Here is a 24,884-nt window from a genome sequence, read left to right as displayed (position 1 = left end):
TAAGCAAACCAGCAGAACAAAAGCAGAATAATAGATATGGAGATCATTTGGAGGGTTATTAGTTGGGAGGAAGAAGGGGGAGAATGGGGGAAATGGTGCAGGGATTACGAAGTACAAATTGGTAGGTAGAGAATATACAGGGGGAGGTTAAGAACAGTATAGGAAATGGAATAGCCAAAGAACTTACATGCATGACCCATGGACATGAACTAAGGGGTGGGGATTGCCAGATGGAATGCATGGTACTGGGTGGAGGGGTCAAAGGGGGAAAATTTGGGACAACTGTAATAGCATAATCAATAAAATATATTTAAAAACTAAATACACTATTATCATACGATCCACTAATGATATGTTGGGCATTTTCAAAGAGAAATGAAAATTTGGGTTCACATAAAAACAAGTATGTAAATGTTCATAGCTACTTTATTTAATAGTCTCAAAATGGAAACAGCTTGAGTGTCCTTCAGCAGTTTAGACTGTGACACATCCATACGATGGAACACCAGTCAGCAATCAAAATTGATACATGCAACAATTGAATGAATTATGCTGAGTGAAAAAGCCAATCCCAAAAGCTTTCATACTACATGGTTCCATTTACTGAATACTTATACAATGACAACATTTTAGAAATGGAAAACAGATTATTGGTTGGATGGTGACTGTTGTGGATACCTGAATGTGTGATAAAATTGTGTTGTTTAGACACACACACACACACACACACACACATAAAACTGGGAAATCTGAGTTAGATGGATGAGTGGTATCAGAGGTAATATCCTCATTGTGATTCTGTGCTATAGTATTGGAAGGTGTTATTATTTGGGGAACCTGGGTGAAGGGTCCATGAGATTTCTCTGTAGTATTTTTCTCTTTTTTTCACATTCTTTTATTGTTGTTTAAGTACAGTTGTCCCCATTTTTCCCCAGCATTCCCCACCACCCCAGCCATCCCCACCTCCCACCCTCAATCCTACCTCCCTTTGGCTTTGTCCATGTGTCCTTTATACATGTTCCCGACAACCCTTCCACCTTTTCCCTCCTTTATCCCTCCCCCTCCCCTCTAGTTACTGTCAGTTTGTTTTTAATTTCAATGTCTCTAGTTATATTTTGCTTGCTTGTTTGTTTTGTTGATTAGGTTCCACTTAATAGGTGAGATCATATGGTATTTGTTTTTCACTGCCTGGTTTATTTCACTTAGCATAATGCTCTCCAGTTCCACCCATGCTGTTGCAAAGGGTAGGAGCTCCTTCTTTCTTTCTGCTGTATAGTATTCCATTGTGCAAATGCACCATAGTTTTTTGATCCACTCATTTACTGATGGGCACTTAGGTTGCTTCCAGCACTTGGCTATTGTAAATTGTGCTGCTATGAACATTGGGGTGCGTAGGTTCTTATGGATTGGTGTTTCAGGATTCTTAGGGTATAGTCCCAGCAGTGGAATTGCTGGGTCCACGAGATTTCTCTGTATTATTTTTCACAACTGCATGTGAATCTACGATTATCTCATTAAAATTTTCATTGAAAAACATTAATCATAAGCACATTTTCTTTAAAAGGCATGAGAAGTGCAGGAAAGCTCAGGGTCAAACTTTCAGTTCTGTTGTAGGATGCCACCCATCTTTCTCAGAACTTCACATCGGTTCAGATCATCCTCTTCAGACACATCTGCTCAGACGTGCTCACTTGCGTACTTTCCTCTAAACCAGATTTTTCTTTGTTGTCCTCCCTCCATCCTCGACATACTAACTCTAGAGTAGAGTAGACATTAGGTACTTTTCACATTGATGAATTAATCTATAGCTCATGTGACCCTGAGACTCACAGCCCTTAACTGTCCTTTAGCTCCTAAAATCCCGTGTGATTTCCTTTTTCAGAGGATTTGAAATTGTCTGACAGAGGATCCTCATAGCGTTAAAAAGATTAAGACTTTAGATCTACCAATAGAGAGGTCTTATGTCCTGGAAACAAAGTCTTTTTTTAGGAAAGAAGCTAATTTTTCTCAAATTTTCTCCTCCTCCTTCTATTTGTTCCTACTATGTGCCAGACACTAGGCATATTACTTTGCTTTGTTTCATGTTCTTAACAAGCTTGTGAGGGAGACAGCTCTCTTATATCTTTGCTACCTTATCTATATGAAAAACTTGAGGACCAGCCACTTGCCCATGGTCACATAGCTAACAAGGTGCAGAGTCAGGACAGAAGCTGGGTTGATTTGACCTGAAGTGAGTTCTTTCTCCCCCACACCTGTAATTCTCAAAGTTATTGGGGTCAGGACCCCTTTTGATTTAAAAATCACTGAGGACCCTAAAGAGTTTTGGTTAATGAGGATTATATCAATTTATACTTACTATATTAGCAATTAAGAGAGATATTTTAAATATTTATTGACCCTCTAAAACTAACAAATAAACCCATTGCATTTTAACATAAATTTTTATGAACAATAACTATATGTCACCAAACAAACTCAGTGAGATGTTTCAAATCTCTGTAATGTATGGTTTAGCAGCGGACACTAGGATTCTCATGTCTGCTTCTGCATCCAATTTGTTTGTGACATGTAATTTTGGTTGAGCTAAAGGAAGAAAAATCAGTCCTCACACAGTCTTCTAATAGTTTTTCAGATAATTTTGGATATTATCTTTGATGCTATATCAGTACTTGATAAGTTGTAGTTTCTTAAAGGTCAATTACAATGTAGACTCTGAAACCATACGAGGTCTGTCCAGAAGGTATCCAGCCATGCAATATGCAAAACAGAGACATTTATTGTAGAAGATACAGGATACAAAAAACATTGTACATAGGACAATGATACCTCAGTCCCCTTAAAAATAGGCACTTTGGGACCTCACACAGTTCCCCCAATTGCCATCAGCTGCCCTGTGGTATTTTCCTGAATTTCACTGATGGTCTGAAATCTCATCTGAAATCACTGATGGTCTAAAATCACCTTTTCAAGGTGATTTTAGTTTTGCAATCACCTTGCAAAGGTGATTTTAGTTTGGGGGAAAGTCAGAAGTCGCAGGGCACCAAATCTGGGCTGTAGGGGGCTGAGTCACCTGGGTGATTTGATACTCTGGGTGAAAAAACTCTGCATGAGAAGTGATGCATGAGCAGGTGCATTACTGTGATGAAGCTGCCAATCACCAGTTGCCCATCAATCATCCAAATAGTTTTCACAGAGGAATGTTTAAGCTTAACACAAAGTTTGATGCAGAGTCATTGCCCTACTCACTTAGTCATTTTGAATGCACCAGCCACACAGTACTCACATTCACTCAGTGGGATCTACCACCCCGCTGACTAGTACAGTGAAGTCATCATTGTTCATTCATGTGCATTCCAGTCCACTCTCCTTGGCTGACAGGTTCCATTAATGTTGCACAAACTGTTCTCGTTAGTTGATGGCTCAAACTGTTAACAATGGTTGGACTTTTCCCAGACAGACCTGCTATTGATGAATTATTTTTTGTCCCTTGTGGCATTAAAATTCATTGGTCTATCTTGCTGTTTGGATCTTTTACCCATGCATGGTTTGTAACAAATCACAGATCATTTGAAAAATACTGATTCAACTGAAGTTTGCGGATCTCCTAGATGTTGACAAATGACATTCATTAATATCATCACCAGTCTCATCTGAAAAGTCTTTAAGCAGCAGATACAAGTTATCCAAAATTCTCATTTTTACTGGAAAGCTCAAATTTCATATAATTGGCAATAAGTACGAACAGCTGTTTTCCTTGAAATGACAGGCTTACTTCATTCATTTTCCAGAAAATGTCGGCCAGATGATGATCTGAGTAATCACAGTTCTGTTGGTTTTTCTTTCAAAGTGATATTCTACACTATGACTGGCGAGGTCAGCTTGCATTCATTGTGCAAGTGCTTTTCCTTAAGACAACCATCGCTATGCAGAATATCAAAATAATGTTGACATGAAAAATTCTTTTTACTGCTTTAGCAAAGACATTCTTAAGTGGAAGTGGCTTTTCCCCCTTGCCAGTGCCTGGCAGTAAAGAATACAATGACTGCTGCCGTGATTAAGACACCAGTCTTATCTAGAGTTGCTTTATGCTCTCAGTGAAAATGTGAACACAGAGGAGAAGGCAAATGATGCCTTAACATTATTGTGAAAATGACGTCCAGGCACCCCATTGGGTCTACAGACCATCTTGTACAAAATTCCAGTAGAGGTAGAGCTATTCAGGCTTTTTTAGCACCAAGTCTACCAGGGTTGGTACAGCTGGGGCATAGCTGTTCAAAGTTCCCCATGGATGAGCACAATTTCCACCAGATGAGACCAAAACTGGGAGCCCACAGGAACCACTGTGGCATCTTCCTGCCTCTTCCTAGAATACTTGAGTATCTTCCCAGCATCTCAGGTCCCTGGGCTTCCCGCTGCCCAAGGCCACTCCAGAGGGCACAGTTGTGCAATGTAGCTTTAAAGAACAGATACAGAAGAGCAAGTCGGCCACCATCCTTGCTGTGCTCATTCCAGGTACGTGCAGCTCTGGAAACCCAAAGGGACAAACTCTGCAGTGCCCTACAGACTCCACTCTGCTGCCTCTCCTGGGCAATGCCTGGTCTCTCCAACCCATGGGGAGTACTTTGTGCTTTGGACTCTTCTCTCCTTTCTTCAACATTTCACTTTACAGAAACCCTTCCCCAAGAACCTGTTCTCCTTTTTCAAAACGCCAGCAGGTTACCTGGGAAATGAATTGCTGCCCAGGTGAGAATGACCATTGAAGTGTTCAGTGTGGTAGGTAGGTGTGTTCACATTTTAACAGGAGACTCCTTAACATAAACAAATACCTCCATGACAGGGAGCATTGCAGGTTAGGGTCACAGGCAAATGGGGGTGCTTCTCAGCTGAGACAAAGTCAGGGGAATTAGATAGTTAAATGATTGAAGGAGGGAATCAGAGCCACCCTGCAGTGGTTTATCTCCTTGGGAGATGAAGACGATAGTTTTTAATTTCAGTTTCTAGTGAATGAAAATACTCAATGCTTATATTGTTAAAGACCAAATAGCACCAAGATGTACATCTCTGTTTACACAGCCAATTTCAGGGGTGATTGCATTTATAACATTTCTACACTCTCTCTCCCCCCTTGATGTCCAGACATTACTTAGGTCACGCTTTAATATTTCGGGGGCGGGCAGTCTCCTTCCCACGCCTCCTCACTGTACTGTTTTTGCGGCTAAGGAGGATTTCACTTGTTTTCTACACACAGAGAGAGGGAGGGGTGTGCCAGGGACATCTCTGGATAATTCAGCAGCTGTGTCAGGTTAACCTGGCTACTCCTCGTGTCTGGAACAAATGGGGTGCCCAGGAAGGTAAGTGGGGGGACAGAGCAGACACCTTGTACCTGAAATGCACACCCGCCTGCGGAGCTATCAGTGTTCCGAGGGCTGCAACTGTGGACAGTCGCACTGGCTTCTCTTTCAAGCTTTGAATTATGAAACAAGGTGGTGCACCTTCTGCAAAATCCCTTTGTGGGAGTTCTTCTAAAAGTACTAATTTGGTCTTTTGGTTTTCATCTGGGCTTGGGAAACCTTTTCCACGTCTACCTCTAGTCTGACTTTATGAGCAAATACGTAGTGGTCAATTAATATTTCTACAGAACAAAATTTATGGAATTAAATTCACTCTTTAAAATTTACAGCATTTGAATTAACTCTATGGCCTGGAAGTGACACCTGCTCTATACCCCTCTTCTAGAGTGTTGAGAAAGTAGGGAGGATCCAGGGGCTCAGAGTATTGGTCTCATGGGGCTGCCTCGGTGCAACTTTTCTTAGAGATCCTGGCTTAAGCATCCCACGTGCCTGGGCTCTGACTTGCCCACTAGACTTTCCTACCCAGCTCTATCTTCTCCTTGCAGCCCCCACCCAACTTACAACACTGTTTTTCTGCCTCCAGGCCTTGGTTCATATGACCCTTTCCCTTTATACACACGTCTCTCTAAATTTTACCTGGTCTTCAAGATCCAGCTCAAACTCCGACTTCTCTAAGCTTTGTTTCTGACTTGTCACCACCATCTCTGCAGTACTGACAGTAATGATGACAGCTACCGTGGCTCAACAGTTAGCACGCACCAGGCATTGTAATAAGCTCCTGTAGCATCTCACTCAGTCCTCATAATAGCCTCGTTCCTGGAAGGCTGCAGAAAGCTCAGAGGATTTGAGCGCACTGGCCAGGTCATACTCCAAGTGACGGAGTAGGAACTCCTGCTTGGTCTGCTTGGCTCTAAAGGCCGTGCTTTTAACCACTTTGTAGTCTTCCCTCCTGGAAGGTACTAACCATCTAATTGTGAGAAGCCGATGAAGCCAGGTAGGACCTCAAATGTCATACTGTCCAGTCCCCTCGGTTTACAGATGAGGAACCCAAAGCCACAAAAAGCAGACTTGACTCAACACTGGGAAATGTTGGCAAAGCCTAGTCAATTATGTTTCCCTGGTTCTCATACTCATTCATTCAACAATCATATATGAAAGCTTTCCGTATTTAAGGCGCCGTGTTGGGCTCTGAGTACCTTTGCTGACTTCACCTTCTGCAGGGCTCTTGTGGTGAATGTAATGAATCCACACATGAAACTGCCTGGAACTGTGGACTGAGTGCACCGCTAAGTGCTCTTCTGTGCGGAGGTGCCAGGCACCCTGATGGCCCAGCACGGTGCCCCGTTCATTGGCCTGACCCACACTCAGAGCAGCTGCAGATCCGCAGGAGAGGGTGTGCAGACTGGAAGGGAAGGTGTTCGATTACAGGGTAGTGTGTAGAGTGTGAAAGGCCCTGTGACGAAGATGATTCAATACTGCTTGAGTAACTATTTCAAGAACAAGCATTAGAAGTCAGGAAGCATGCCTCCTAGTTTTGCCAACTAAGTCTAATCCAATTCTCTGCTTGACTACCTTATGCCCACCTACTCCAATGATCGTATATGCAGCTGACCCTTGAACAATGTGGGGGTTTGGGACCCAAACCCTTGTACAGGAAAAAATCTGCATATAACCCTTAGTCTCCCCAAAACTTCAGTTGTCCCTCGGTATCCGTGGGGGACTGGTTCCAGGACACCCTGAAGACACCAAAGTCTGCAGATGGCTCAAGTCCCTTACATAAAATGGACAGAACAATGCACACAAGCAGCCCTCGGCGTCCACAGATGCCCAGTCATGGGTGGAAAATACTGTTTTTCAATCTAAAGTTGCTTCAATCTGAGGATGCAAAGCCTGGGGCTATGGAAGGCCAGATGTACATTTATCAGTCCAAACGTGACCAACAGCCTGTGTATTGCTGCCTGATGATTATTTCTAAGTTAATACATTACTATACAACTCAAACTATTTTCAGCCAAGGGGTGCCTGAAAACTTATGCTATTTAGTTCATCCTTTTAAGCATTTCTTCGATCTGTCTCATACTAGTAATCTTCTGAGAACCTTAAAAATATTAATGCACAGGGTATACCTGTGCATTAATATCAAAATCTCTATAGAAGGAGCCTGAGAATCTCTATTTATCAAGTATCTGGGGGGCTTTTATAAGGTACTGGTGGTCCTTGTACCAGCAGTATTAGCATCCACTGGAAACGTGGTAAATGTCACTTGTGGGCCCCTGCCCACTTTGAGGTAAAGCCCATGTGTGGTTTCAATCAGCTTCCCGGGTGACTTTGATGTACACTTGTTTGAACACCATTGAATTAGCCTGTAACAATGAGCTAGGGCAGTGGTTCTCAAAGTTGGCGGCATACTTGAATCACCTAAGGGGCTTTTTAAAAAATACTGATGCCTGGAACTTGCCCCTAAACATTGGTAGAATTGGTCTGGGGTGCAGCAAACATTTGTCTGGGCTATCGTGGATGCTGAGGCGATGTAACTTGCCGCCCAGGACCCGTTTCACAGTCTTGTTATATTTATCCAGTCTTACTGATTGGATTAACAAGGTGATAAATGTGAATGCTTGAAATAAACTTATGTCTTTAAAACACTATTGTTCATTGGGGTTCTGCGTAGGATGTGAATAAAGGAGTCTGCTACTAATGGTTTGAAGGCCTGAAGACTCAAGTCTGAATTCTTTAGTGTTACCTTTAAGATACACATTTACTGCCTCACTACTAACACAAACCTGGATGTGCTTCCTGGGATCCAGGAAGGGGAAAAAGCACCAGACTGAGGTTCCAGATGACAGTCTAGTTGCAGCCCACTGGGACCTTGCAAGTTACTCTCTTCAGGTTTCATTTTCTTCTTTATACAGTGAAGGCCTAGAACCAAATAATCTCTAGGGTCTTTCTGACCCCTGGTATTTCAGTTTCCATGTTCAGGTGAGTCTCCCAATGCAGACGGCATTGTCTCCTCCTCTGCTTCCCTGGGGTAACTCAACCTAAGACACAGTTCAGGTTCTCATTATCCTTAGTATTTCTTTGTACTCAGTCTAAGCTTCTTTGGCCTCGTAGGCATTTTTGTTTGCTTGTTTATGCTTGGTCTCCCACCGGGTAATAACAGGATCTCACATATCTCTTTGTATCCCTAAATGCCTAGCATGTGGCATGTTTGTTGATTTTTTCCTCAGGACCATGAATTAGTGCCTTTGCCATTTGTTTTATTCCAACTAGAGCTACGCTGAAAGCTTGCTTTTTGCCCAAAAAGCTTTCATGACTGTACCAAAGGTTCCCAACTCATCTATTTACCCTAAAAATTTTCTTTTGATAGTCCCATTCAGTTCCTAGTTTGCACCGATTATTCTCCAAAAATAGCTCTCTTCTGGCCTCTGCTGGTCATAGCACGTAACTGCTTAAGTGCATGCTACAGGACCTGCGTAAGGACACTTCAGTTCTCTAAAGAACCACTCTAACAGTATCAACTCGGCAAAGAGAAAGATTTCTAGTTTAAACTGCTAGAACTGTTGAAAATAGACAGCTGGATGGTAAAGTTTGACATATATGTCAATGCTTATTTCTGAACTGGCAGTTTTCAAAATGAAATTCGTATTTGAGAGGTTAAGATGTCAGAGATAACGGAGTAAGATTCTTAGATGTTTCTTTAAAAGCTTGCTCCTTTGAAGAAAATTTGTCAAATTTTGCCTGAGTCTGATACTATACTTAGTATTATACCTGCTAAAGTGCTTGATAAATGTTTGTTAAATAAAGATATTAGTATCTGGTTTATGTAACACTATTCCTTTTTTGGTAACTGAATTATGAATTAAAGACTACCGGGGAGGGGTCTTTGGAGTCATTTAGTTATTTTGTTTAGAGGGTCTAAGAATGTCCTCTACATGTTTTTACATAATTTGCTGGGTGCAGTTTAAATGAAGTTATTAATATGTTAAGTCTACCAATAGCAGCCTTTTCAGTTGGACTTTGGGAAAATTTTTCACTACATGAAAGCTGTTAGGGAATATTCTGCTTCATCTGCTCTCTCGATGTAGCGTATTAGGTCTTCCACATACACCCAGGCACCCATGATTAACTCAAACTGCTGCCTTTGACAATCTTAGGTTTCAAATGGTTAATCAAAATAACTGCTTGTTTAAAGGCAGGAAGGTGTTACTCAATCGCTAAGTGCTAACACATAGGTTCTGCATATTTTCAAAGTTTAAATCAGAGGTCTTCAACTTTAAAAAGCTCAGAGACAACCTGAAACTATATACATACACACACACACACACACACACACACAGTGATTGACATGTATTTGCATGAAAATACTACCTAATGTATAATGCTTTACAAATCAATAAAAGCCTTTTTATATATATCATCTTTATTTGAAAGTCCTCATCTGAGGATACGTTTTTATTGATTTTTTTTCTTTTCTTTTTTTTTTTTTTTTGGAGACAGGAAAGGAGGGAGGGGAAGGGGAGGGAGAGAGAGAGAGAGAGAGAGAGAGAGAGAGAGAGAGAGAGAGAGAGAGAGAGAGAAACATCAATTGGTTGGCTCCCATACGTGCTTTGACTGGGAATTGAACCCGAAACTTAAGTAAGTGCCCTGACCAGGAATTGAACCCGCAACCTTTTGGTGTACGCAATGACACTCCAACCAACTGAGCCACCTGGCCAGGACGTATATACATTATCCTTTAAAGAAAAGTTTGAAAGTGCACAATCTATAGTATCCTATACTCCAGTTTTGCATTTAAATTCATCCTTCTAACTCAAGTGTTTTTAAAAAGTATTTCATGACTTTACTTAAAGGTAGAGCTAGTAGGTAGCAGATAAAAAGGGAGAAAGATCTGTTTACACAAACTTATACAAGGTGAGTGAGGATAAAATGAAAATGCTAATTATAAAGGGTTGGATTGCTAACTAGTCAAGCTACTCTCAGATAAACAATCTCTTGCTGTGTTTGCTCCGGCTGCTTTTAAAGTAGTAGAATCCACTGGAGCTCTAACTGCACAACCTGGTGGTGCCCTATTCAAGTCCAAGTACTTCTCAGACTCCTGGTCTTTAGAAGCACTTGACTATAGCAGATACGAGATCTAATTCTGGATTAGGCAATAATAGGCTCTAAGTTAATCTCTGTTATTAGAGCATAATACAGTTGCTGGCATAGAGTATGTGACCAATGAATGGTTTCTCTTACCTTGGGGGAGATTAAGTAACGGCCAGCAGAGAATAAAAATCAAACAGGACAGATGAACAATTTGGGAAGGAAAGAAAAGTGCTGAATAGAAGTTATGATAGGGTTATAAAAAATTCAGAATCACATTCAGAGCCAAACAATGTACACAGGGGATCTGACATATAGTAGGTACTCAACATATGTGACTGCTTTTCTAGTCCTCTCTGTGGGAACCCAACTGACGCCATTTACTCACATGAGAACCCGTCAACGAGCGAGACTGAGCAGAGAGAGGTGTTTAGGACCTCTGAGAGGTAAAGACTGTGCCTGCAAGATCACTTAGATTTGAGTGAGGTATTCCACTCGGTGCTCATACAGTCCTTCTTATATACCGTATTTTGCCATGTATAATGTGCACCTACGTTTTTGGCCCAAACTTTCAGGAAAAAATCTTTCGTTTTAATTTTTAAATCCAATTATTTATTTATATTTAGATACTTGTTTTTTGTATTATAAAGGAATTTTAGCATTTAGTTTTGAACATATTGTGGTACAAGAAATTTTATGTAACAAAACACAGAAAGAGATATGAGGTATTTTAGGTACTACCCATGTATAATGCACATACTTATTTTCCCCAAAAAATTTGGGCAAAAAAGCACATTATACATGGCAAAATACGGTAAACTACCAAGATATGAATTAAAGGGGTACACAAAATGCCACTAGGAAACGGTGACACAAATGTGTTCAGTCGTCTTAATGACTCAGACACTAGGTCCAAGAGTAGTAGCGAGTTGCTAAATATAGGAACCTATTTTGCTGCCAAACTGGAAGTTCAGAACATTAGTCAATCCAGAGAAACAATAAACTGAACCTGAACATATGGGCAGAGAACTCAACAAATTCAGCTTGAAAACTGCACCAGAAAAAAAAGTATAATGAATAGAAACCATGTGAGAAGCTAAAATATTAGCATCAGATCAGAGGATGATGTTAATTTATGTTATATGCAAAAGGAAAAGCTGATATTTGTGGTCACTTCGAAAGGAACATACTATACAGTAGTACTTCATTTAAAGTCGACAAAAGAGAAAAGCTGGAAAGTTAAAATGACTATTAAAATTTAGCCCTTTTAAAAAAAGACTTAAATGTCAGACATTGGAATGACCTGCAGAAGAGCAACTGATTGAGAATGAAAATTTGTAACCAATTTTCATTCTCTTGAAATACCAATGGGAGACAGAAAAGACTTGAAGGGTAACAAATCACAGACTATAATTATTGTATTTTCAAAATTGTAATTAGGTAATAGCAAACAACACTTAAAAGAGTGCAAAATGAAAGCACCTTATTGTTTAAAGGTGCAAAAGTAAGAAAACACACAAAAAAACTTATCCATATAGTTGTGTGGGGGGATAAATGGGGTTTAAAAATGTATTGAACAGAAAAATGATTTATAAATCATTTTACAGAAGATTAAAAAAATCAGTGTTTAATATCACCATTAGCTATAAATAACCAAAAAGAAGAAATGCTCTCTATCATGTTTTTACTTCGACATCTAGGTCTTCTGTTCCTTGCCTTTTGGAGAAAAGATTGCATTGTAAGGCTGCCGTCGTTTTGGACGAGGACAAGGATCAAGATCTTCCTTAATGTAACCTTAAAAACAAATCAAATTGAGGAGACTGTATTTGCAACATAAATTTCTTTCAGCACATATCCAGTAAACATTGTCTTACTTAATGTCTTGTAAGTTTACATGATTCTTCTGCCTACTAGCTGAGTGATGCTGACCAATGATGTCATCACTTTCCTCATTTACACTAATAGTAGTCGCAACAAACATTTAGGAAATGTGTCACCTACATTACCTCAGATAGGTGTAGTGGAAGCTACTTTAAGGAGCTTCCACTACACCTATTCCACAGATGAGGTAATGGAGACGCAGGGAAGTTAAATCACTCAAGTTCGCAAAGCTAGGAAGTGCAAGAGCTGGGACTTTGCCCGAGATCTGTCTGCCTCCAGAACCAGAGTTCTTCAGCACTTTCCTTATCTGCCTCCCACAGGTTTCAATGGGGACAATGGCTAAACACAAACTCTTTATTATTACAATAAATTCCAGGTGCTTATCAAAAAGACTTTTTGTAGGAGCTACTTCATTAGATGACAGGCCCCTATACTCTCCAGACTATTCGATTCTCCTGAGGTGTGTACAATCGTGTGTTCTGAAGGAGAGAACTGTGCTCCAACCACACCCCTAGGCCATGTGAGTGGTGCAAACACAGGCTCGCATCCAGACTGTCTAGTTTTGTATGAGGACCAGGCAGAGACATCATGTCAAAGAGAACGTAATTTGGCTTGTTAATGGGGAAAGCGGAAGTACAGTAATGGCTGTCAAAGACTTTGCATCTTTTGGGAAAACTATCTCACCACTAAGTACCTGAAACATCAGACTTAAAGTTCCATACATTCTCAAACTATATTAAATGTAAGTGTCATATCTGAAGGAACTAGCTGCATGTCAACAATTTTTCAAGCAAACAAACAAAGGCCTTTTTTACTCATACGTGGTTTAAAAATAACCAACATTCTAGGTAAGAGAGGTTTTAAAATCTTAAACTCATAGTTGCTTTAAAAAGATAAAACTTTGCTGGCAACTTGTATGAAGCTATTTACTTTACTCAAAGTCGTTTTGTGAGAGCATGAAAGAGCGACTGACTGCTTTCTCAAATGTGGACGGTAGGCCAGGATCGCGCACGCACGATCACGCTGAGGCTGCCATAAACAGTCTCTGGTTCCGATGGAATTGAGAGCTGGAGGTAAGCCTTTTAGCTTTAGCAATTTGTTTTTATGTTACAGAACCATTACCCACGGTAAGGAGAACCACGGAGAAAAAGTCAGACTTGGGTGTAACTGTATTTAAGAAATTAATTTGAAAATGTTATAATCTTCACCTCACCTCTTTCCACACAAGTCTGAGTGGAAGGAAAACCAACTTCCCAGAAATTCTCTGGTGTGTTGGGTGGAATGTAGCGGAATCGGTGTCTTGAACAGGAAGCCAACTTCTTTTCTCTTTCTTCTGCTGGAATGTCTGCATAATACTAATAATAAAAACTGGTAAGTTTTTCACTTAGGGATAGTAAATGGAGTGTTATGTTTACTGATTATAAACTTGAAGCTGAGAAATCTACTTGTTGAAATATTAGGGATACTAAGGAAACTTAATACTTCCTGATGATAATAATATTAATTACTTACTAATAGTAGTTAGTGCTGGTCTGTGAAATGCTTGCTTCACAAATGAGAAAAGGAGATTGCGTTACAATGTAAATCAACATACTGACCTCTTTTCATCAATAAAGTCTTACAATGGAGAAAAATGCCAGCTGAACTTTATGATGTGCCTAGTGATATAGCTGATTTGTTTATTGGTGCAAACTTGTCCCCTCTGTCAGACCAGTAACAGAAATGCAGAGGCCTGCACTTTCTCAATTGTTATTTGGATATAATGTATGTTTAAGTAATTTTCCTATCCCTACAGTTTTTTAAAACACAAGTTTAAAGGCTCTGAATGCTATATAGGCTTCATAACTTTCCCCTTAATGTACTTTTCAATTAAATCAAAGGCATGTGATTTTTTTGTGACTGCAATCATGAAGACCCTGAAGTTCAAGCGAGCAAGGACGAAACTTGTCTGTACAAACAGTACAGGTCTCCAAGCTCTAGACCTACAGAAAACAAAGCAGTAGTGTGAAGTTTAGGAGAACACAAATGCAGGATCACATAAGCCGGCTAGGTTCATTTTATAGTTGAGAAACTAAAATTCAAAGGATATTACCAAAGATATTACCTATTGAAAGTGGCAGACTTAGAACAAAAATTAAGTTTAAAGTGAAGGTTTTTCATACATTTTTCTTTTACACAGTTTAATTAAAGGCTTTTTGCGTATCTCCGAAATAACTTTTTTGGAGGGTATTTTTTCCATCATTCTCACCGCCTTTGTTACTTTAGCCTGAGAATTGGGATGGGCTGCCCTTCGAGAATCACAGTTATCGACCAATGTTTGAGAAATACTATCACCCAATTACGACATATTCAAAAACAAGTAGGCCTGTGTGATTTTAACATAGTGAGCAAGTGGGAGAGAGGTAGAAGATGAAGTCAGAGAAAAAGTGGGATACCAGAGTTTACTGTCCTTGATAAGGGCTTTAGATTTATTAGTGAGATGAGACGACATTTAAGCATTCTGGATAGAAGAGTGACATGACTTAACTTTTATTCTAAAATGATCATTAGGAAAAAAAGTCCATTCATTGCTGAGTGAGAAGTGCATCGTGAAGAGAGAAGAATGAAAAGAAAAGGGAAGTGGGGGCGGGGGTATACGGAACTCTCTGTACTTAACACTCAGTTTTACTGTGAACCTACAACTGTTCTAAAAAGTAGTTTATTAATAAAAAAACAAACAGATACAAGGAAGGCACTTTAGAAGCTTTTCCAATAGTTCGGACTAAACATGATGCCTTGGTCCGGGGGTTAGTGGTGGAGACAGTGACTGAAAACAGGGTATCTATCGAAGGCACAATCAGCGGGATTTGCTGATGGATTAGTTATGGAGCCATGAGAGAAAGAGTGAAGGCTAACTACTCTTAAAACATAGGATATGTTTTAAACAACTAGAAGGATGGGCATATAGTAGACACAGAGGTGAGGTCTGGGAATTGGAAGTAGAAATTGAGTATTTGCTTTTGAACATGTGAGATGTGAGATGACTGTGACATATCCACATGTGTATTACATATTTCACACATGGCACAGGTCATGGGATACATTTAGGAACTGCAAGCTTATAGGGAACATTAAACGCATGGGACTGGCTTTTAACCCATGGTCATGAGGGAGTAGATTTACCCTCCTATGTTAAAAAAAAATGGAATAAAATGTATGAAACAATGTTTTTCAGAGATTGTAAAACAGACTGCACAGCTCAGGAAATTAATCCTGAGAGAAGAAAGCAATTAACAGTGTCTAGCAAAAGAGTTTAAAAAATATATATATCACTATTTTTTTTAAACATTTTATTTATTTATTTTTAGAGAGAGGGGAAGGGAGGGACAAGGAGAGAGAGAGAAACATCGATGTGTGGTTGCCTCTAGAATGCCCTCCACCAGGGACCTGGTCTGCAACCCAGGCAAGTGCCCTGACTGGGAATCGAACTGGCAACCCTTTGGTTCGCAGGTTGGCACTCAATCCACTGACCCACACCAGCTAGGGCCATACATAATTTTAATGTGCTTGGTTATCAAATTTTTTAGCCCAGAGTTGTCAAAAAGGAAATTTAAAAGAGGAAGGAAGTTGTTGAAAGCTGACATCTGATAGCTAGTGAATAACAGGAAAGAAATAAAAATGGCATGTTTTTAGAAAACACAGAACCTGCCTGGAACTATTTAGTAATAGGGTAATTAGTACATATTTACAACTGTACTATTCAAAACAGCCACTATATGAAAGGAAAATATAATTGTGTTCTAGAGATGAAGTAGTAGAGTCTATTCATCACATTTTGTTTAGAAAGGAAAATGGGGGAAAAAATAAGAGCTTATGGTTGTACCTGTTATTTAGAGGAAAAAAACCAACTATGAGCATACGTCATTTCCAGAGTGCTGGTGTGAATAACAAATTTTATAAAGTTTCCTGTTGGAATATCAAAATTTCCCCCCCCCCCCCAAAGTAAATATATAAGAGCCTTTGCTGTAATGTAACCCAAGGGAAAATTAAAAAAAAAAAAAAAAAAAAAAACAAATATAGAAAAGAAAAATGGCACAAATGTCTTAAAGTGGTAATAAGAACTTGTTCTTAGACTCCAGATTCACTAGTAAAAATGTAAGAGAAATTAAGGGCTTTCATTTTCATCTATTTATGTCTCTCTGGTCCCAGCCAGTATACTCTTTATTTATTTACTCTGTTATTCCTGGCTTAAACTAGGTTTCTTGATACGAAGTGATTTGTATCTACGATTTTCAAATCACACACCCACGCTCTACACAGCCATACTGTAAAGCACCCCAGCTGAGCAGTACCAACAACAGTACTTACAATTTCACATTCCTTACACGTGTGTCCAAGCAACTTTCTTCTCTCTTCTTTTTTCCGAACCACCTCAATGTGAGGAAAATTTTGTAAGCCAGTCTCTCTGGGGAAAAGATGAATTAAATTTAAAATTACTGGTAATCTATTTGTTACTATAAAGACCTTTGATTAGGTTTTAAATTAACAAAGGTGAGAGCCCATAGGAAGAAATAATCCCAAAACATTCATTCATTTTATTTGAAATGTTTATTCAGTATGTTAGAAAAACAAGTATTTCTTCATTCATCCTTCACTAAATATTTATTAAGTGCCTACTGTATGTGAGGTATTTTTCTTAGAAAAAGATGAACTACTGCTTCCTGTTTTTGCCTCTGGCTGAAATAATAATTAGATTAGGAAATCCAATATAAAAGTCTTAATTAAAAAGGAATACTGTATTATTAAACTCAGGAATTGGTATTCTATAACATAACTAAGAAAGAGACTACTGCTTCTGTTAACTTGGCTTTCTAGCGCTAAGAACCCGTATTTCAGGACTAATCTACTCCCTGCCAAAGAACAGTTTCATTTGTTTTTATGTCATTTGCTATTTGCTCTGAAAATTTGTTATGCTGCTCCCATTCAACCCTACATTCTTCAAAACATTAGGCAAAATTATCATTACACTTGTCCTTAAATGGATCAGACCCTATTGCGAAGCACTGGAAACCTAGGAAGGGTCAAAACCACTGAGGTATGGACTAAAAAGGTGTGGAGTACTCCGGGAAGAAAAAGCCATGGAAGCAAAGAACATTTTTAAAAATTATTATTATACTTGAATCCTGCTTTAAAAAAAAAACCCAATATAGAAAAATCGAAACTGACAAGATAGGTAAATGAAAAGTTATGCCATGCTATATATATGCATTAATAACAGAAACACCCCCAGTGAGTTTAAACAGTCTCCCTCACAAAAACTGAGTTTTTAAAAATGCCTTACTGGTAACACATATTCTACTTTGAGGTATTTTGGTCACAAGTGCCTTTAGGTGGCAAGCACTTTTCTTAAAAAAAAAAAAAAAGCTTTAATTATTCTAGTTCAAAGTATATGAAGTTTATAGGTCCTTTTGTGCCTAAACTCAAGAACTTCCAAACTCCGGAGTAATCTGTAAATTTAAAAAGGGAGATCAAGAAAGGACAGACAGAAATATTGCCGTCACTCTATTTTCTTTCGGATAGGTATGGAATCTGAAGCTCACCCAGAACGTAATTTGGCCACATCCCCTCTTCTGACTACTATCCATTCCGTTTCTGTGTGTACTGTAACACAGCAGCAAGCTGACTAGTGCACTGGCATCTGTAGCAGACCTCACAGCATCACCTAACAGGTTACTAAGCTTCTTGTCCCGACACGACACAACCCACCTACCCAGTGTTTACTAGCACTCTCAGTGGGGAAAGGAACCGCGTGAACTCGGAGACTTTCACCACCCCTACATCTTCACCCACCTCCTATACCTCCAGATACCTAACAGTTTCAGAATAAATAAAACTACTCAGATATGTTTTAAAAAGTTAGTGAACGTCTAATATAAAACACCTGAGATCACAGTCTTTACTCTGCAACCTTACTTCTAGGAATCTATCCCAAAGATGCACAGATGAAAACTTAAGAGAATGCAAAAGGCTATTTATTCATTGCAGTGCTATGCATGTTAGCATCACTATGAACAACTCAAACGTCCACTGCTAGGAATAAACTACGGTGCAGTCAATAAAGTACTAGGAAACTAAAAAAAGAAATGAGGAAAGCACCATGTACTACGATGAGTGATTTAAATAAAAATAGCAAAGTAGAGAAAAGCATCTATAGCATTCTACCATTTGTCAAAGGGGAGAGAGTTTGGCTACAAATATCTATACTGATGTGTACACATATACACACACACTCACAAACTTGGTTTTATTTTTAAAATAGATGGAAGATCATAAATTTTTAACAAATGGTAACCTTCAGGGATAGGAAGCTAACAGGGTAAAGCTAACAAATAATAAGTTAGACTCATCTGAATATACCTTGTTTTGTAGCCTCTGGTACCTTGTACATAATTTACCTAATTTCAAAAAGAATTAAAGATAAAACAAATCCTAAAAAATAAAAAGCAAAATAAAAGAAACCTGGGTACTGAGCTGGTGGCATAACTACAAAGAAAGTAATTATCCGAAGCGACTTTCAAACACAGTGAACTGACTATACAGTTTTGGTAAGATATATCTTAAAAATAAAGAGACACAAAAAGTCTTATCATCTTCCTAAGTCATATGCTTGGTGACAGTCTGTGTTATTCTGAGGCCGTTTGTTTGTGTGCCCTGTGGAATAAAGTTAGAGGAGGAATGAGGTGGGTGGGACCAAAAAGTGGAATTCTCAGGTGGGAAAGCAGGCACAGATGTGACACAGGAATTATGTAAAAATCTGGCAGTTCTGAACTTAAATTGGAGCTATCAGTATAAATAAGTGTAGTTCACCTTACAAGACAAAATAAAACAAAAACTTTATTTTTAACTCTATCTACCTAAAAGGTCTAGAAACAATGATTAGCAGCTGCAATGAGCAACCTCAGTGGCTCGACTGTGGCCTGAATACCATTTCTCACTTAAAACAAAACAAAGGAAAACAAAAACAAAAACTAGGGCTCTGGGAGAAATGATGGATTGTGGTAGATTCTTGGCCAATGGCAAGAAGTGTATAAGGGACATCTATCATACCAGAAACAAGGGAGCTATGAAAGATGACCAGAGTCATACTCATTCAAAAGCGGCTTCAAGTGGGCAAAGATGGGACAATTTCAGTATCAATAAGTATAATAACTGCAATGGATTGATACATCAAATATATATTAATCCATGAGTTCAAAACGATAAACTTAAAAAAAACCCTAGTCACATTTGAGATGCTAGGATACTATTTCTTTGAAAAACTGGTAAAGAAAGAAAAACAATCATTTAGCCACAAAATGACTGCTTTTATCTGTTAGAGTCTTATAGACATCAAAAAAAAAAAAATCTCAGTCTGTCAGATTTCTAAAATTGACAGAAATAAAAGTATAAGGAATAATTTTGCTTACTGAGTGACTCAATTTGTCATCATCATAATTTAAAAGGAAAAAAAGCACAAAAAACTCTGGGAATGAATTACTATGCCTTCATTCATTTCTAGAATGAATAACACATAATTGAATTTACAGAATTTAGCAGAATGTAGCATTATGGTTCAAAATCAACTTGCTTTGAAAGTTTAAAAATCCTTGTAATTCTGAAGTACAACCTAAGGCTTACCACCTAAAGCTTAAAGTTGTAGTACACAATTTAAAAAATTCCCAAAGTTCATATAAACTTCACAATAGAATACTTTTTATAATAAAGCAGAGGAAATAACTATGACTATTATTTAAAAAGTGGTAAAAATTTCTTTATAAAATTTGTCACTTCTTATAAAGCTTGAGTTCCAGTTTTGTTAGGGTCAAAAGGTAAAGGAAAGCAGTGCATCATGTTCTGACAAAGAAAGCTGTTTCACTTCCGATCACACTGCTAGTATTTATCAAGACCAACTTACCTTCCATTATTTTTAAAATATGGCTCCACAAATACTTTCTGTATGACTTTATCTTGCTTATCACCATGAGCTGTAAACAAAAGCAGCACACCAAAAACTGAATGCAGAATTACTAAGAAATAATTAGCTTTTTTGGTGGGGGAGGGAGGTAGGGGAGAAAGGACATGTACCAAACCTTCCCTTTTCATTGGGTTTCATACTCTAGACCCCCAGGCAACCCATTTAAATTTTTAATAACTTATTTTCCCTTCTTTTTCATCTGCATAATGAGCAAGAATGCTAATTATCTCACCTCAAAATTACTACTAAAGAGGTAAAAATCCTATCTCTAAAAGTATTTTAGATTTAAAAGCTATATATAATAGTCTCTACAAACACAGAAGAGAAACTAAAAAAAAAGGAAAAGTCTCTAATAGACTTTTATAAAAGCATTTTAGACTTTAAAGGATTTCTATCATTTGACACCAAACAACAAGACACCTTTTAATATGTTTCTTATTAGTCCTGTTGCTTTTTATAATGTGTCTTTAAGGTAGGTTGTAACTAGGAAATGTAGAGATTAAAAAAATGTTATCAGAAAATCAAATAAGAACTAGAAAAACCAGAGCTCATGGACCCTGAATCCGAAGTTGTCTAGACTCAAACAGGCAACTGATATCATCTGTTCAAATAATCAGAATTTACTAAGCATCATGCTAAGTTCTGGATGTGAAGTATGGAACAAGAGAGTCCAGGTCTCCTGTCCTCATGGAGTTGACATGCAGTGAGAGAAGCAGACATTAAGCAAGCAGATAAACATTAGGCAAGCAGACAGCTAAGGCTTATCTGACAAAGAACATGTAGGGTGGTAACAGATGAGTAACAAGAAGACAGCCATGGGAAGAGGTAGGAGTGGAGAAATGTTCTAGGTAAAGGTCCTGAGATAGGAAAATGTTTGTAAGTTATAAAATCGAAGAGAAAGCCAGTGTGGTTGAGATTTAGCAAAGAGAGAGAGATGTTGGAGGAGATGAGGTTGGAGAGGTGGGCAGGTACCAGATCACAATGGATGTTGGAGGCCTAAAGGAGTTTGAATTTTATTGTTAAGTACAACAGAAAGCCACTGCAGACTTCCTTTTTTTTAAAAAAAGAATCTACTTTATTGAGGTATAATTCACATATAAAATACACCGATTTTAAGTGTATTATAAATTTTGACAAATGTATATTCCAGTGTACATTTCAAGACAAAGTACATTTCCACCACCCCTGAAAGTTTCCTTGTATTCCATTGTTTTGCATAAAAATGCTCTCATGTGTCCTTGTCCCCCACCATCACTGATTTGATTTTCATCATCATAGCTCTGTCATGCCTATTTTAGAACTTCTATTAATGGGATTATATAGTATGTATCCTTTTTATTTCTTGCATTTTTCTAACCCAACAAGTCTTGGTGATTCATTCATGTTGCTGAGTCTGGTAGTTCCCCCTTTTTGTTGAGAAGTAGTGTTCTTCGTAAGTACACTACAATTTCTATTTATTTGCCTGCTGATGGACACTTGGGTTGTTTCCAGTTTTGAGCTATAGTGAACAGCACTGTTATGAACATTCCTGCACACATCTTTCTGTGAGCATGCTTTTATTTTCCTTGGGTGTATCACATGTAGGGGAGGAATTGCGGGGTCACAGGATAGGTGTGTGCTTAAATGACAGAAAACGGACCATCTCAATAAACCTGCTAAAAAAAAAAAAAACAAACCACTGAACTGTTTTCCAAAGCACAATTTTATAATCCTGCCGGCAGTGTATGAGAGCTCCCGTGGCTCTTGACCCTTGCTGATGCTAGATACTACCAGTCTTTTTAACCATCGCAGCAGGTGTGAAGTGGTATCTTTGTCCCAGATATCCAATAACATTGCGCATCTTCTCATGTGCTTATTGGCCATCCAAATACCTTCTTTCCATTGAAAGGTTTTTAAACAAAATAATACAAGCCAATTTATATTTAAAATAAATCACTTTTGATTCTCTTTTAGAGACTGAACTAGAGAGGAAAAGTAAGTGATATAGAAAGACCAATTAGGAGGCTTGTGACAGAAGAGAGAGGGGTGGTGCTCACAGAGATGAAGTGATACGGAATGCATTCTGGAAACAGGACTGCCAGGGTATCAGACTGGGCATGAAAGTGAGGTGAAAGAAAAAGATGACTGTCACATCTCTGTCTTTGGTAAATGTGAGGATAGGTAATGGGATTTAATGAGACCCTAAAAAGACAGGGGAAGATCAAATTGGGGTAGAAAAATAAAGATTTTTAATTTGAATATATTGAGTTCAAGGAATTTATGGCGAATAGGTAGATGGAGTCAAATCTGGGGTTCAGAAGAGAGAATGAGGCTGAAAGCATCTCTTCCATTCGGCTCCAGAGCAGCAGCACACACTCTCATTTCCCTCATGACACATCACCGGCTGCAGCTGCTTCTCAATTTCCTTTGCGGTTCTTCTTTATTTGTTTTTAAAGTTGCCATACCTCAGAGGTAAGAACTGGAAATGCTTCCCTTTTCTATTTACATTCAATACGTACTTTGATGGTCTCACTCAGTTTCCTGGCTTTAAGCACCAACTTGCAGTTGACCTCCTGTCCCCCAAAACCATCTCTGTATTCTGGATCTTTTTGTCCCAACTCAACAAACATCAGTTGCCTACTAAACATCTCCATTTGAATGGCTAGTTTAACAGGTCCAGAACTGAGCTTTTGATATCCTTCCCCAAACTTGCTCCTTCCTATAAGGAAAGACTTGGTAGAACTTTTTGATATAAGCGTCAAGAAAATGAAATAAACAAACAGTAAGCCCTGTATTACACATTTGGGTGACTAGGCAAAATAAAAACAGCTGAAAGGTAAGACATAAATGGAACTTGGCTTGGCTGTGTTAGATTTCAGCTGTTGAGGCAACACAAAAGTAGCAACACTAAGAAATGCAGGACTGGGATTCATCAGGTAAGTCAAACTAGAGGTGCAGATTTGGGATAATTTCAGAGTGGTTAATAAAAGCATGAGAGAAAACGATGCAAGGGAAAAACCAGAGTCTTGGGGACACTCTAGAAAAAAAAAATTGTCAGAGCTCAAAAGAATGGTGGAGCACTGCCGCGAAAGCTAAGTGAGAAGAAATTTTGGGGAGGGTCAGGAAGAAATGTAACTTAAAAAAAAAAAAGACAAGTTAATTGTATCTTGTAAAAGAATATCCCGTTTTTGAAGTGAAACAAATTTGCAAAAGGCTCCTGAAGGAAAAAAGTAAATTGAACAGTTGTAGATTTTAATCATAAGATTTGCTTGACCAAGTTTTTGCCACAGACCAAGCAAGCAAAGCATGCTGTTCTTTGTCTGCATTTAGGGTCTCATTCATTCAGAGCTCAGACTTGTCATTTTAAAAATCTGATAGAAGCACAAGGAAAAAATAATCAAGATAGACTGCAACATAGCAGAAGGTGTGCTCACTTGAACCAGCACAAAAAAAACAAAAACAAAAAAACCCACCTTTGTACAACATTGAAAATTATGACCATTTTGCTCACAGGAAAAAATGAGATATTTAGCAAGAATTTTAACTAACTTTCAATTTAGACCTTCTACTTAAAAGCTTCCCTTGTATGCTTCTTTTGGCTGCTACCCTACATTACAAACTACTGCTTCTAATAAAACAAATCTTAGCAAGATCTACCTATATTTATCTATAGATACTAGATATCTGACATCTAAAAGATACAACACCAAAGAGCTGACACCAAAATCTCTATAGAATTTTGCTTACCTGCTTATTTTATCTAGATATCTACAGATACATAGTTACATTAAGTATTTTGTCAGGGAAGGTAAAGTGTTCCAGTAGGACATGGGCCTGAATTTTCTGCAAAACCCCCTCTTCTCACTCTATTACAATCATTAATTTATTGCTTAAAAAAGAAGTCTCTCAAAAATTTTATAAACTGTATGTATATATTACAGAGAAATCTATAATATCAAATCAAGATTAATTTCTAAGTCTTTTTTAAAAGATTTTATTTATTTTTAGGGAGAGTAGAAGGGAGGGAGAGAGGGAGAGAAACATCAATGTGTGGTTGCCTCTCAAACACACCCCACTACTGGGGACCTGGCCTGCAACCCAGACATGTGCCCTGACTGGGAATTGAACCAGCAACCGTTTGGTTCACAGGCCAGCACTGAATCCACTGAGCCACACTAGCCAGGGTTGATTTCTAAGTCTTGAGGAGTTTTTCATAGTTATATGAGATGTTAATATAAGGGGAAACTGAGTGACAGGTACAGGGGAATCCTCTGAACTATTTTTCTAATTCTTCTATTAGTCTGAAAAAAAAAAAAAGAAATTTATACAAGCAACATGAAACTTTAATTGTTAATATACCTCATCCCACCTCTGTTAATTAGCCTCATGACTTAATTTACTGAACTTAGTGTAACTGAGAAGCCATAAGTAGTAAGAAAACAGCCTTACTGTTTGGTTTCCTTGTGGCAGCTGACAATTCCTCCTCTTCCTCTGCTACCTGCGGATAGCTATCTACCAAATAGGACTGATATTCTTCATGTGTTGTCCGATCAAATATATCTTCCAAGCTATCATTCATTTTCCTTTCTCCATCT

At 38.5% G+C, this 24,884-nt stretch overlaps 1 protein-coding gene across 8 annotated transcripts in view; it reads right to left on the bottom strand.

Moving 5' to 3' along the window:
* Window positions 1-9,880: 9,880 nt before the first annotated feature.
* The window catches only part of RBBP8 (RB binding protein 8, endonuclease), a 99,616-nt gene continuing 84,612 nt past the window's right edge, over window positions 9,881-24,884 (bottom strand). For 6 of the 8 annotated variants that reach the window (XM_045187825.3, XM_053912919.2, XM_024580412.4 and 3 more), the window contains 5 exons: window positions 24,739-24,882; window positions 20,251-20,320; window positions 16,665-16,761; window positions 13,531-13,672; window positions 9,882-12,230 (listed from right to left, as the gene is read on the bottom strand). In XM_045187825.3, the coding sequence (XP_045043760.2) occupies window positions 12,133-12,230; window positions 13,531-13,672; window positions 16,665-16,761; window positions 20,251-20,320; window positions 24,739-24,882 (551 nt within the window). In that variant the 3' untranslated portion in view covers window positions 9,882-12,132. Of the gene's footprint in view, window positions 12,231-13,530; window positions 13,673-16,664; window positions 16,762-20,250; window positions 20,321-20,755; window positions 24,591-24,738; window positions 24,883-24,884 lie in introns of those variants that run through there. The other 2 variants (XM_053912920.2, XM_045187828.3) reach the window with 2 other exon arrangements.

This window comes from Desmodus rotundus, chromosome 10 (genome assembly GCF_022682495.2).
Source record: "Desmodus rotundus isolate HL8 chromosome 10, HLdesRot8A.1, whole genome shotgun sequence".
In the NCBI taxonomy this organism is placed as follows: Eukaryota; Metazoa; Chordata; class Mammalia; order Chiroptera; family Phyllostomidae; genus Desmodus; species Desmodus rotundus.
Note: the sequence above shows the minus strand (reverse complement) of the source record. Positions and strands in the feature narration are given on the sequence as shown.